Source organism: Oppia nitens, unplaced genomic scaffold (genome assembly GCF_028296485.1).
Source record: "Oppia nitens isolate AA-2021 unplaced genomic scaffold, nextdenovo-longstitch-racon4-pilon3 scaffold3_pilon_pilon_pilon, whole genome shotgun sequence".
Taxonomy (NCBI): Eukaryota; Metazoa; Arthropoda; class Arachnida; order Sarcoptiformes; family Oppiidae; genus Oppia; species Oppia nitens.
The window spans coordinates 6,229,125-6,242,559 of NW_026533221.1; the positions used below are offsets into that span (position 1 = coordinate 6,229,125).

Consider the following 13,435-nt stretch of genomic DNA (forward strand, 5'->3'; position numbering starts at 1 on the left):
ACTAGTGTACACTTATATGGATTTATAAGTGAATAAATAACAAAAAAATATTGAATTAGTTGATCACAAGCGCAACACATTGTAACAAAAAGTCTAAAATTCATGTTATTAGACAAACCTTAATGTTATGGACTTTAATATCCAATTTTGATACTATTTTTAGTCTGAAAACAGAACTGACATGACTTGCGTCAGATGTTATGCTATGTATTAAGGATGCGATCGATATATGAGTATTGAATAGTTTAATAAAGAAATGTTTTAATATAAATTTCAAACATGAGAGCTGTTAGTTGTCAACAAAATTTTAAGAAAATGTCAAAATCTATGCCTATTATCAAACATTTTAGTATTGAATTAGATAAAAGTCAACACATCTATAGAGCTGGAGATGCGGTCAAAGGAAAGTGTTATTTGAATATTGAAGGAAACATTCAATTCAAACACATCGATATTAATCTGATTTTTGAGGCATTTGTAGATTGCAAACAAACGTAATCAACATTTTCTCATATTTTTTATATTACTTTATTGAATTTATACTAATATATGTATATATTTTAACAATTGATAGAAAATTTGATAAGCAATCAATGTATGAGTTGATTGATAAATATGATCTCTTGAAAAAATGTAAGTATTCACTAATAATATAATATTCACTAATAATATTCACTAATAATATTCACTGATAATTAATTACTCTATATTATATCGTTATATGAACAAATCTATGAACTTAATTAATTTATTCAAAAATATAGTTAACTTGACAAAACGTGCCTGATACTTTAACATTGTACAGCAATTGTTAACTGAAATGTTACTATTAAAAATACTATATAATGTTAAAGTAACAGGCAAGTTTTGTTAAGTTAACTAGATTTTTTGAATAAATTCACCAAGTTCATAAATTTCTTTATACAACTACATTGATTTTCATGGCTGTGTTAAGTTAACATAATATTTCTATATTATATTTAAAGCGGCAACCGATCAAACATTGGAAGGTTTGGTTGAAATTGATTTTTATTTTACAATACCTGAGTATGTTATCTATTAATTATTTATTTGTCAAATATTCTCTATTCTTAATTCATATATTATTATTATTAAATTATAAAATTTGTATATTTATATTGTAATATTTATAATGTTAATTTTGTTAAAATATCTACTTAAATAAAGTTAAATAATATAAATAAATTTAATAATTTAACGTTTGAAGTTGTTTTTATAATGTTCAAACACTATAAAAACAAATAATAATATATTAATAATATAATAATAATAATAAATAAAATTTAAAAATATAATATTGATATAAAAAATCAAGTTATTGATAAATTTATAATTTAATAGAAATATTGAATTGTTATTATCTGTAATTTTATTTATATGTATTTATATGAAATTCTGTTGAAATAAGTGAATTGTTTTTTCATTATTTTTACTTATAATTACAATAAAATTATTTACAAATAAATTTTAGAAAAGGCTGTGTTTCATCATTTTATGGCAAATTTGGTTTTATTCGCTACAAAATTGAAGTTATTATTCATAAAGATTGGGATATATTTCGCAAAGAAGTTTTTCTAACTGTAATCGCGCCATACAATGGAAATGTAGACGATGTTTATGTAATACCTTATAATTAAATATATAAACCATTAATAATATATTTATTAATTTAATTTAATGCCTTAAACGACTAATTAGAGAGTAATTTAATTTTTAGACACCAATTTCAACAATGATTAGAAAGAAAATTGGAATTTTCAACAATTTTATAGAAGTTTTCGCTAAATTAGACAACGGATGGATTACTCCGGGTATTCATTTCTATTGTTAAATAGAGTATTGATGTGTCAAATACTAATAATATGAAATGTTTTTATTTATTAAACAGGAGATAAAATATCAGTATATTGTAATGTTGACAACAATAGTGACCATAATCTCAAACTAAGTTTATCATTACAACAAAAGCAGAACTATTTTTATACAAAAATCAAAAGTAAAATATCAAATGACAACATGTATGACATAATTGAAGCAAAATCTCACAGTTATTCTAAGCGTATATTACTAGGAATTCCATCCAATTTAAAAACTATGTCATTGGACTGTAATATATTGAAAATCAATTATCAAATTAGAGTATTGATTGAAATTGAAGATTCAAAAGAATTATTGAAAGTTGAGTTACCTATTGTACTGACAATACCTACCAAAAGTGATTCAAACAAAATATATGAAACACATTCACTTCCACCATCTTATAGTGATTGTCATATATTTGAACCATTTGTCGATCAAAACATACAATTTCTTAACAAAACTGTTGTCTTAGCCGATGATAATAAATATAATGATTGCAGCGCTTATTCACCCAATTTTGTGGATCTGCCGCCCACTTATACAGAAGCTATCTTTGGTATTAAATAAATATTTTTAAAATAAGTAAAGAATAAAATTCTAATGTTATAAAAGAATTTGATTGACATTATTATAGATATACTAACTATAAATTATAGTCTATAATATCAATAGTTATGTTTATATCTCAAATTAACTATTTTGTATTTTCGTATATAAATATATAATTTTTGTAATACAAAATGATATTAATTTAGTTTTAGAAGTTTTATAGTGAAATAAATGTAATTTAAAAAAATTAAATTTTATACATTATCTTTTATTATTATAGTTTTTGTAATATTATTTTTTATTATATTATTACATTTATATTTAGTGTAGTATATCTTTTTTTATAATTTTGTATTTATTGAATTTCATATTATTGTGCTTTTAATATTCAGTATTATAGACTATATTTTAATGAAAAATGAAAAGTACAATAATATAAAATGCTATTAAATTATTATTTAATACTTCAGATAATACTGTAAATGTTGAGAGAGTCTTAAACAGCGGCGGCGGCGATGCTATTAATTACAATTATCTGATCAATAATATGTTTGATTAAAAAGTGACCAAGAGCAATGTTGTAGATAATTTTATACTGGATAAAATTATAATTGGTCATTTATAAATTAATTGTATGATTAGCCAGATAATTTATATTCGACTGTTTAAAAAATTTATAAATCATAGTCGACTGCAATTATCTGGCCAATCATATATTTAATTAAAAAATGACTAATTACAATTTTATTCAGTTTAAAATTATCTACAACATTACCCTTGGTCACTTTTTAATCAAACATATTGTTGACCAGATAATTGAGAATTGTAAATTTGATGACAATTGGATATTTTTGTTTAGTATAACGTTTTAAATAATTATATAAATCTTTTAAATATACTTATTGTTTAAAACAAACTGTTGTATTACTCAAAACCTAAATTATATAACTAAATATTGTTATATAATATAGGTTTTGAGTTATACAACAGTTTGTTTCAAACAATAAGTATATAAATAGATACCGTTTATACTCCATGTATAAACAAAAAGAAATATTATTTCTTTAATTATCATTATTTTAGTGAATTTTAATATTAACTTTCTTTAAAGTTATTATTATTCTATTATATATAAAATTTGTTAATCAATCTCTACCATAGAAAATCATAAATTGATATTTGGTTGTCAAATGAGAAAATACATTATATTATAAAATATATTTAATGAAATATAAAATAAGCATGGCATTTTTACATAATTGTTAACGTATATTACAAATTTTTATCAATGTTTACAGTTGTCATAAGATTATAAATTTTAAAAAAATATTAATGAAAAATAATTGTAGTCCTATTAAAATTTGAACTTAAAACTAATTATAAAACTATTTTTTCAATGTTTCCTACTAAATACACATACAGTACTATATTTGTTAATACTGTACTATACATAAAATCAATGATTTTTTAAATTTCTTATTTTGTTAAAATAAAATATTTTAATATTGTCTTTATTTCATTATATATTTTAAAATATAAATGTTTCAATTGATAACTTAAATTATTTAATTTTAATTGTCTAATAAATTGTTATTTTTATTTTATAAATATATATTTTATATATTTGAGTTATTAAATGTAATTATAGAAAAATAAACTGATTAAAATTTTAAAATGTTTTATATATAGTTTGAATAAATACAAATTAATATTTTATGTGATATATGTTTATTTTTTATACTAATTATTTATAATAAATAAAATTATAATTAAATTGATAAAAATAACATTTTAAAAATTAAAACAAAAATTGTATTTAATTTACAATTTACAATATAAATAATTTTTAAAATTATACTACATTCACACATAAATAAATTATTTAATTAAATAAACTAATAGTAATACTGTATTAATATAAACTTTTGTTATTAAAATATTTATTTCAAAATTAAAACCAAATGAATTAGAAAGATGTGTTTACAAAGTGACAAAATATTGTTGATATGTCAAGTTTGAGTAGTCTTGGAATGTCTATTCTATTATGACAATCCTCTATTTTCATTATAATAAACTGGTCACCTTAGACTTAGATTTAGATTTAGATTTAGATTTAGATTTAGATTTAGATTTAGATTTAGATTTAGATTTAGATTAGATTTAGATAATAATAATTATTTTAATAATTCAATTCCAAATTATTGTTCGACTAAATGCATGAATTTAGTTGAATGTAATCAAAATTTCTATTCGACATTATTTGACTTTATTATCGACACTATCGACACAATTATTAATTATTTATATAAAACTTTATTGGAAACAATAAATAAAATAAACTAAGATTTAACAATGAAATTACTGTTTCTATATATAGAATTTCTTAATTTTTAGTAAAATATTTTCTTTAGAATTTAATAAAAATTAGTAAAATAGTTAAAGAAAATTTTTTCTATAAATTTTGTTCAACATTTATAGAAAAAATTTTACGAAACTAGGATTTTTAGGAAAATTTTCCGCAAAATCTCTCTGCAAAATCTATTATAATAATTGATATTTTAGTATTTAAAACTATATACATATTTTTGTTATAAAATACCGGAATCACTCAATTGTTTTATTTTATTTAAATTCAAAATAAAATATATAATCAAAAATATGCATTTAAATATTTAAAGCTATTAATTTAAAAGATTAATTATAACAATTTTTGTTAAAAACAAAAAATATACATTATTTTAAAAATTAATTAATTTGACATTTTTAAAATTATTTATTATTCATAGCGACATTTACTTCAAATATTTGACATATTATAACAAACAGTATTTTAAAATAGAGATGTTTTAGGTCAGTGCCCACAGGCTGTCAGTGCCCACAGGCTGTCAGTGTTATATCTACAGTAGATTCAAGTTTTTGGTCATAATTTTGTTATTTTCAACCAAAACTGACTTTGAAATCTATTTATTTAATTATTATTATGTAAAATATGTCACAATTTATTGTTTCAAAAAAATGTGATGAAAATTATTAAGTTATTTTAATTTTTAAGTTAATCCACTGAATTAATATGTATATCATATAATCAAACAGTGAAAGTATTTCAATGATTTTCAATGATTTTTAAAAACACTTTTATTTGTAGTAAAATCTACTGTATTATAGTTATAGTGTTTTCTATTTATAAATGATTGCATTTTAAAGCATATATATTAAGAATTTACTTAATAAACAGTTTATAATAAAACTAAAGAATTTTGTTTAAATAACATTTAATTTTATTAGTTATTTATGTTTATATTATAATTAAATTAATTATTATTAATAATTCTGTAAAATCTAAAACTACTGTTATTTATACACTTATATTGAATATCAATATAAAGCTATAATTATTATATTATGAATGAAATGCATTGAAAATATTGATAAAATGTATTCATATTTAATATCTATTGCAATACCATCTGTTGAGTGCATATATACAGTAAGTCTATGTTAAAGCAAATCGATGTATATTTGTTGGTGAGGTATGTGAGCGCATGCCTTACATGCCTGAGCTTACAATGGAGTGCAGTCATAGACAAAGCAATTGATCGGTACATTCAATAGTCACTACCATTATATGCCAGACATTGAGACTCAATTCAAATCAATTGATTGTTTTGGTTGAGTCTAACACTCACTCACTCAGTGACTCACTCTCTCTCTCTCTCTCTATCTGTGACTCACATACAGTGTTGTAGTGAATGTGTGAATACATTGTATGTATTGAATGTATTGTACGACTCATTTGAATCAGTCATTCATTTATTGCATTGAATTTTGATTTGTAATCAAAATATAAATAATAATAAAAACAAAACAAACGTTTCACTCATCATATCATATGATTACACACAATGTCTTCATTTATCTAATGATCTGATTTACCATTGTTTTGATGACAAACAACAATAACAACAAGTATTGACAGCAAATTACTTAGTTTTTTATTTCAACGTAAGTATCAATTGGTTTAACTTCTTAGTTGTCTTTGACAGCAATCTTATGATAACTTGTCATTACGACAGACTCAGACATGAAGAGCGAGTCATTGGTTGACAATCAGAGTGTGGATCCGACGGACGATACCTCGACCACCACCTCATCCGATGCTATGTGTCAAATGAATGGCAGCTCACTAACAGCACAATCATCACTTGAATCTGATCCAAATACAAGTCAAACAATTCCAACAAAAAGTTGGACATTAGAGACAACAGGCAGTGAAAGTCAGATAATGCCAACCAATGGTTCGGTATCTGTTGAACAACAAACACAAACGGATCTCATAGACGACTGTTTACAACAAGTGAATGGCAGCCCAAACATCGGTTCAAACACACAATCATTTCTTCAAAATAACAATACAACCAATAATTCAAATAACACTTCATTTACAACTAGTTTACTAAATAATTCAAATTTAGTCAATAATAATAGTATTAAAAGCAATTGTATTACAAATACAATAACAAGTAATAATAATACTAATAATCAAAGCGTCAGCACATCGACGACAACTATTGCCACCAATTCTGTAGCTAATAATGGCATTGATTTACCAAAGAATGTGACGGCAGTTGCGGCGGCCATCAATCAGTCGACAATATCTACAAACAATCCTAATATAAATCAACCGAAACGTCTTCACGTCTCGAATATTCCCTTCCGATTCAGAGATCCAGACTTAAGACAACTTTTTGGGGTAAATAAAGAAATATACTTTTATTATTTATTTTATTAATTTAATTATCATAATTAGTAATTATAATAACGTTATTAGTTATATTATTAATAATTATGGTATTGTTTTTAATATTGATTTAGTATATTGACTTTAATATGCTCTTGAATTCAAATTGTTTTTTTTGCATTAGAGATATTTTAATTATGAGTTTAGTTGTATAAATTGATTGGTGAAAAATTTAATTAATTTATTGATTGATTTAATCCATTATTTAGATTACATAAGTGAAATATTAGTTGATCAGAGCAATTGATTTCATTAATAATCATTTATTATCGATTTTTTTAAATATTTTTATTTTACATAAACAATTTGTCTGAATATGAATGAGATTTAAGTTTAATTAATTCACTAATTTATTTTCTAACAGCAATTTGGACCCATTTTGGACGTTGAGATAATTTTCAACGAAAGAGGATCTAAGGTTTACTTTTTAATATAATTTTATTATCTGAAACTATTTATGTGTTAAATAATTTAGTTTATTATAGTATATTTTTAGGCTATATTGTTTGGCAATAAGTTTCTATTAATAAATAGATAAAATTAATATATAAATTTCTTAAATAAAATTTACATTACTTGTAATAGACTACAGTATAAACAGAATATTACAATATATTAAGAATTGTATTATATTTTTATAAAGTAATGTTATCAATTATATATTTTATAATATTAATTTTTAGGGTTACATTTATTTTAATCATTGATTATTTTATTTATTTTACTATTCATAACTCTTAGTTGTGTTAGAGATAAAATTGATTTGAAATTTTCAAATCAATTTAATCTTCATTTTCTTGTTTAATATTATATTTGAAACCTATAATAGATTAGGACTTTATTGAGAACTAGTTGTGAACAGATGTTGAGACACCTATTAAAAAGCACAACCTCTTTGTTCAACAATTTTTTTACTTTTGTTTTTTATGCATCCGTACTATACAATTGACAATAAAGTATTGTATATTGAGTTATGGCTCAGGTTTTTGCAATAATAAACAGCTCTTCTCTCTCCTCCCTTTCCCACTCATGTTATTCCTATAGTTTGCTTTAAAATTGAATATTATACTAAACAGATGTTTAAAGCCAAACAACACGAGAAAATTTTAATTTTTTCTATATTTAAGACATATTATTATTGACTTAAAATGAAAGCTTACGTAAATCACTAAAGTTTTATATGAATTAGATGTATAAAAAACTTAGAGACAAAAATCTGGTGAACAGATGTTTGGGAAAAGTTAGATCACATATGATATGCTATATTTTTTTGTCAATTGTTTAATATTCATAAACTTGTTCACTGATAGGTTTTGCTTTTTATATATTGTTTTTATTATAGCAAATAATTAAAACTATTGTTATACAAATAGGGCTTTGGTTTTGTGACATTTGCTGCGTGCGCTGATGCGGACAGAGCTCGGGAACAATTGAATGGAACGGTAGTTGAGGGCCGAAAGATTGAGGTCAATAATGCCACCGCTAGAGTTCAGACCAAAAAACCAACGCCTACTGCCATCATTACTAACGGTAAGGCATAATATGTTGTTTTATATTTTAGTTATTTGAAATTGGATTTTATTACTACAATATTGAAAAATTATGGAAATTAAAGCAAAGCAATTCCCATATTATTATCTATAAATATAAGCGCTTTTTATATGTTGTGTCGCATATTTTAGTCAACAAATTGGATCAATTAATTAAAATAATAAATTGTTGTGATTGTAATATTACAATTACTTTCCAATTAAACATTTATCAAATTTGTTGATGATATCTAAAGCAGGTATCAGCTATTGATGTGATATACATATAACTTATAATAAGAATATTGTATTTAATTATCTAAATATTGTTTGTCTAAAGACCTCATAAATGATAATCCATATGATTGTCAGTATTTGTTATAATTGTGAAATTATTTTTATGTATAAATTGCTACCATTTTAAACAATTGCATCATAATTTAAAGTTGAGTCCTAAAAATGGGTGTTTCCTTATTTGCATTAAATTGAAAGTAAAGTTTCAATGATAGCAATAACACAATGGCAAGCATTACTGCTTTCTAGGAATTTACTATATTTAATCAATCAATCAGATGTGTGCTATGTTTTCACTAATAAAATACATTTTCAAATTACAATTTATGTATAATTTTTGGCACAAAATCAAAGTTTTTAGCACAAATTTCTGTTAACCCATAAAACCTATGATATAATAAAAAACAATTAGATTAGTTAAATATAACACATAATTGACAACATAAACCAAATTTAAACTGATTATTTGTGTGTCTATATTATAAAGCACGATATTTTATGAATAATTTGTTTAAGATATTGATATTTTCAAATGTCTAACTTTGATTTAATTGATAAACATTTGATTATCTATTGCTTAAGCAAAACTATAACAATAAATTGCATGAATTACATAAATATAATTTAATTTGCATTTATGATTGCAATAAACAAGAGGTGATGTGTACTCATTTGGTTTTCTTATATTTCTTGTCTTGTATTGCCTGATGACTGACTGGTCTGATTGGGAACTGAACTCAATAACTAAATACAATAATTGAAACAAATGAACATTTGATGTGTTGAAAACTGAGTAGTGGCCGCCTTGAGGGGCGTAGCGATACAAAGGGGCACTCGGGTCGCACGGGCCCAGACACTGGCCGCAGCGGCAGCATTTGCAAGACACCCACAACCACTAACTACCGCAGCCGCTGCCACAACCTTGCATGGTTATGCTGCCACCCCGTAAGTCATACTTGATATCAACAATGAATGTTATCAACAATTTTCTCATTTAATTATTTAACCATTTAATCATTCAATGGCATGATTTCGCTATTTTCCCTACAGTTTACTTTTCAGTGCTAATCATTTATATTTTTATTAATTATTATATACATTATTACAGTAAATACATTATATACCGGTATTTGTAATTTATTAGTAGATGCTTTAATAATTGATATACCGTTGAAATAATTGTATAATTGACGCATTGTAATAATTTGGTGACTAACTCATAACAAAATATAAATTATTTTTACTAAATGACAGCCTCATTGCCAGGAGTGCCGTATATCAGGACCCGTTCCTAACATATGCTGCTGCAGCTGCTGCAGGCTCTGAACGTTATCAATTGCCGGTCAGTTTTATCCATATTTTTAAAAAGTAATAATAGTTATAAAAATTATTATATAAAAATAAAATTATTATAGGCAAGTTATGCGGCCAGTGCTGCCTACACAGCGGCAGCTGCCCGACAATATGCGGCAGCGGCCGCTGCTGCACAGGCCAACCCTGCCGTCGCGTACGCTGGTGTTGCCGGGTATGTACCACTTGTTTTTATATTCATTAGTTTCTAATTATTTTACTAAAATAATTAATTTAATTTTAATCTGTATTTTATCAATATTTATAGTTTTTATAACAAAAAATTATGCAAATTATTGGCATAATTTACATTCATATATACCACTCATATTTAATTATATTACTATATTTTTAAACTATTGACATAAACGCTTCAATATTTACATATACTAATGTTTTGTCAAAATGTATTGAATCATGTTTTACATACTTTTTAACAAACTTACATTATATTGAATATTATGATATATTGTACAGTATATACTGTACTATAGTATGTTATGGAATTCAATGTTTGTTTTATCGATTTTTTATTAAATCTAAAAACAACTTAATATTCATTTTGAGTAAATATGAAGTTTACTATTTATATGATATGATATAATATTAGTAATCCTTAAAAAGATTTCAGTAAATATATTTAATGTAAAATTTATTATAAATCCAAAAAACATAGTTTTAAAGTAATTTTATTAAAGTTGTCTCAAGAATTTTGTTGTTTTAAATTATTCTCATTTTTAGTGTTAATTTTTTAAAAATTTTACAATGAATTATACTTGGTATAATTATACAATGGTAATAACATTAATTTTAAGTGTTAAGATAAAATCTAGTTTTAAATATATTCATTTTTTAGTTTAGTCATAATACATGAAGTTGATTTATTTTGAATTAAATGATATCGAGTATCAAACATTAAAGTTTAGATATAATTGTTCAATAATATAATATTTTTTAAATCAATAGAATTTAATATAATTTTTTCTTAATTATAACTTATTATTATTTATTAATGCATAATTTTAATATATCTTTATTTAATCTAGATATTTAGTTTTTTTTATTTATTAATAAAATCGTTTACTAAAATTTTTATGTCTATCTAATTGATTATTGAGCTGACAGTACAGAAATTTAATTTACTTTTTTTTGAAACAATGATATTTTAAATTTTTAGATGTTATCAACAAAGTGCAGTATGTCAATATTAATCATATCCATAATATGAAAACAGGAAAGCAGTCAATTTATTTTTATAAGAATTTAATCTATTAATCGTTTCTTAGATTATTTTTAGTGTAACATTCAATAAGTTATATACAGTACAGTACTGTATATATAAATTTTTTCCAAATATGAAATTTTATAAAATACAATTATATTCTACATTAAGAGCATTTTTATATTACAACATTTTATATTAATATCTATTTTATAGTTATTGTATTTATACTTTAGAAATATGTAGCAAATTCAAGTTAAAAGTTAAATTATTTTTGTTTTAGTCTAATTAGATTTTTATATTATATTTTTTGTTAGTTATGGCCGTGAATTTGCTGAACCATATTTAGGACACAGTATTGGACCGGTGGCTGGATATGGGGTAAGGAGTTATAGACATTTTAATCTTTATCTTGTAATAATAAATTACTTGTTTTAATGGAATTTATTTATTTAGGAAATATATATTATTTTATAATATAATTTTTTTTTAAAATATATATTGCATTTTTCTACTTGTATCTAACTATAGGTTGCCTATCGAAGTGCTGCATACAATAGATTCACACCCTATTGAATGGTCAATAATTGTATGGTTTTTTCAGACAATATTGTTTGTAACGAAAAATCTCATAAATCAACTAATATTTCACAAAAGATATACTTTATGTGAAGATAACAGAAGAAAACAAATATAATACTCGTTTTTTGTTGTATAGAATTGATACACAAATTAATGCAACTATTATTATCTAAAACCAAATATCTAATCCAAACATTCATTTTTCTCCTCTAAAACTTGCATTACGTCTCTATTTTGTTTAAAAGTAAAACATCAGATTTAATGCTATTTATACTTTCATCAAACGATGATTTTAATAATAACTACACTTATACTACATATAAAGCTATATTGCTTTGTTTGTTCTCTTTTCCCTTAAAATGTTGAATCACAACATTAATTCATATCATAGCGTAGCTACTAATCAATAATTTCAATAACACTTTATCTCATTTTACATTAATTTTTTGTTAATTTTAATTTATATAATATCTTTATTATTTGAAATTATATTTTAAACTAATTTATTGCAGCTCATAATAATCTCACCTCATTTTAAGACAAAATCTCATCATTTTATTGTAACTTTTATTATTGATATTTTTGTTTTTTTTTAATTTTAGTTAGTTTTAACTGCTAGTCAACCCAATTATTAACTTAATTGTTTATTTATAAACACTTAACACAAAATGGTAATTATTGAATTGTTAATAAAATTTAAAAGACCAAAATACTCGAGTTTAGGCATCAAAGACAAAGCATTTAAGTCTAAATTTTTGTGTCAATTTGGTGTTGAATTACAATTATATACTCTGAAAGCAATAGATTCTGGCCTAATGTTACCCATATCTCATCTTTTATAACAAACAGATCTCTTTATTTAAATCTTGTTTGTGTCGATAAAAATATAAATATGTATAATATTTTAAACCTAATATTTTTTAAACTGAAGATTTGATTTGAAGGCAACTTTGAAGTAATGTTTGATTTTTAAATTATTATCAGTTTTAATAACGAATAATAATTATTATATACAAAACAGAATAGCATTTAATGATTGATAACTAAATTATATAACTATTTAGCTATTGAGTGAATTTATATTACAGAAAATCAGAACATAATCTGATTGTTAGAAGTGCTCAAAATTATCTATTTATGGCATAAAACACAAAAATTGCTTTTATTCTCAAATTTGTCTTATTAATAGCCATTATCTTTTTAAATACATATTCATAAAACTTCTTGTAT

General features: G+C 23.0%; 2 protein-coding genes across 2 annotated transcripts; both read left to right on the forward strand.

Annotated features, from left to right (window-relative positions):
- The first annotated feature begins 269 nt into the window (after nucleotides 1-269).
- On the forward strand, nucleotides 270-2,448 carry LOC128957996 (arrestin domain-containing protein 2-like). The gene is made up of 6 exons (XM_054303809.1): nucleotides 270-494; nucleotides 575-633; nucleotides 987-1,047; nucleotides 1,493-1,640; nucleotides 1,739-1,832; nucleotides 1,910-2,448. The coding sequence occupies exons 1-6, from the start codon at nucleotides 280-282 to the stop codon at nucleotides 2,446-2,448; spliced, it is 1,116 nt and encodes a 371-aa protein (XP_054159784.1). The 5' UTR covers nucleotides 270-279.
- Nucleotides 2,449-6,047: 3,599 nt separating this feature from the next.
- Nucleotides 6,048-13,130, forward strand: LOC128957311 (RNA binding protein fox-1 homolog 3-like). Its single transcript, XM_054303049.1, has 9 exons — nucleotides 6,048-6,432; nucleotides 6,504-7,180; nucleotides 7,593-7,646; nucleotides 8,602-8,758; nucleotides 9,849-9,996; nucleotides 10,306-10,393; nucleotides 10,467-10,576; nucleotides 11,941-12,004; nucleotides 12,155-13,130. Exons 2-9 carry the CDS (start codon nucleotides 6,512-6,514, stop codon nucleotides 12,197-12,199), a joined length of 1,335 nt encoding a protein of 444 aa, XP_054159024.1. The 5' UTR covers nucleotides 6,048-6,432; nucleotides 6,504-6,511; the 3' UTR covers nucleotides 12,200-13,130.
- The last annotated feature ends 305 nt before the right edge of the window (nucleotides 13,131-13,435 follow it).

Bases quoted from the DNA above. Each gene is read 5' to 3' on its own strand.
- LOC128957996 (XM_054303809.1), top strand. From the start codon at position 280: ATGAGAGCTGTTAGTTGTCAACAAAATTTTAAGAAAATGTCAAAATCT. The intron at 1,048-1,492 runs GTATGTTATCTA...AATAAATTTTAG, and splicing joins TTTTATTTTACAATACCTGA to AAAAGGCTGTGTTTCATCAT. The intron at 1,641-1,738 runs GTAATACCTTAT...TTTAATTTTTAG, and splicing joins GAAATGTAGACGATGTTTAT to ACACCAATTTCAACAATGAT.
- LOC128957311 (XM_054303049.1), top strand. From the start codon at position 6,512: ATGAAGAGCGAGTCATTGGTTGACAATCAGAGTGTGGATCCGACGGAC. The intron at 7,181-7,592 runs GTAAATAAAGAA...ATTTTCTAACAG, and splicing joins ACTTAAGACAACTTTTTGGG to CAATTTGGACCCATTTTGGA. The intron at 10,577-11,940 runs GTATGTACCACT...ATTTTTTGTTAG, and splicing joins GCGTACGCTGGTGTTGCCGG to TTATGGCCGTGAATTTGCTG.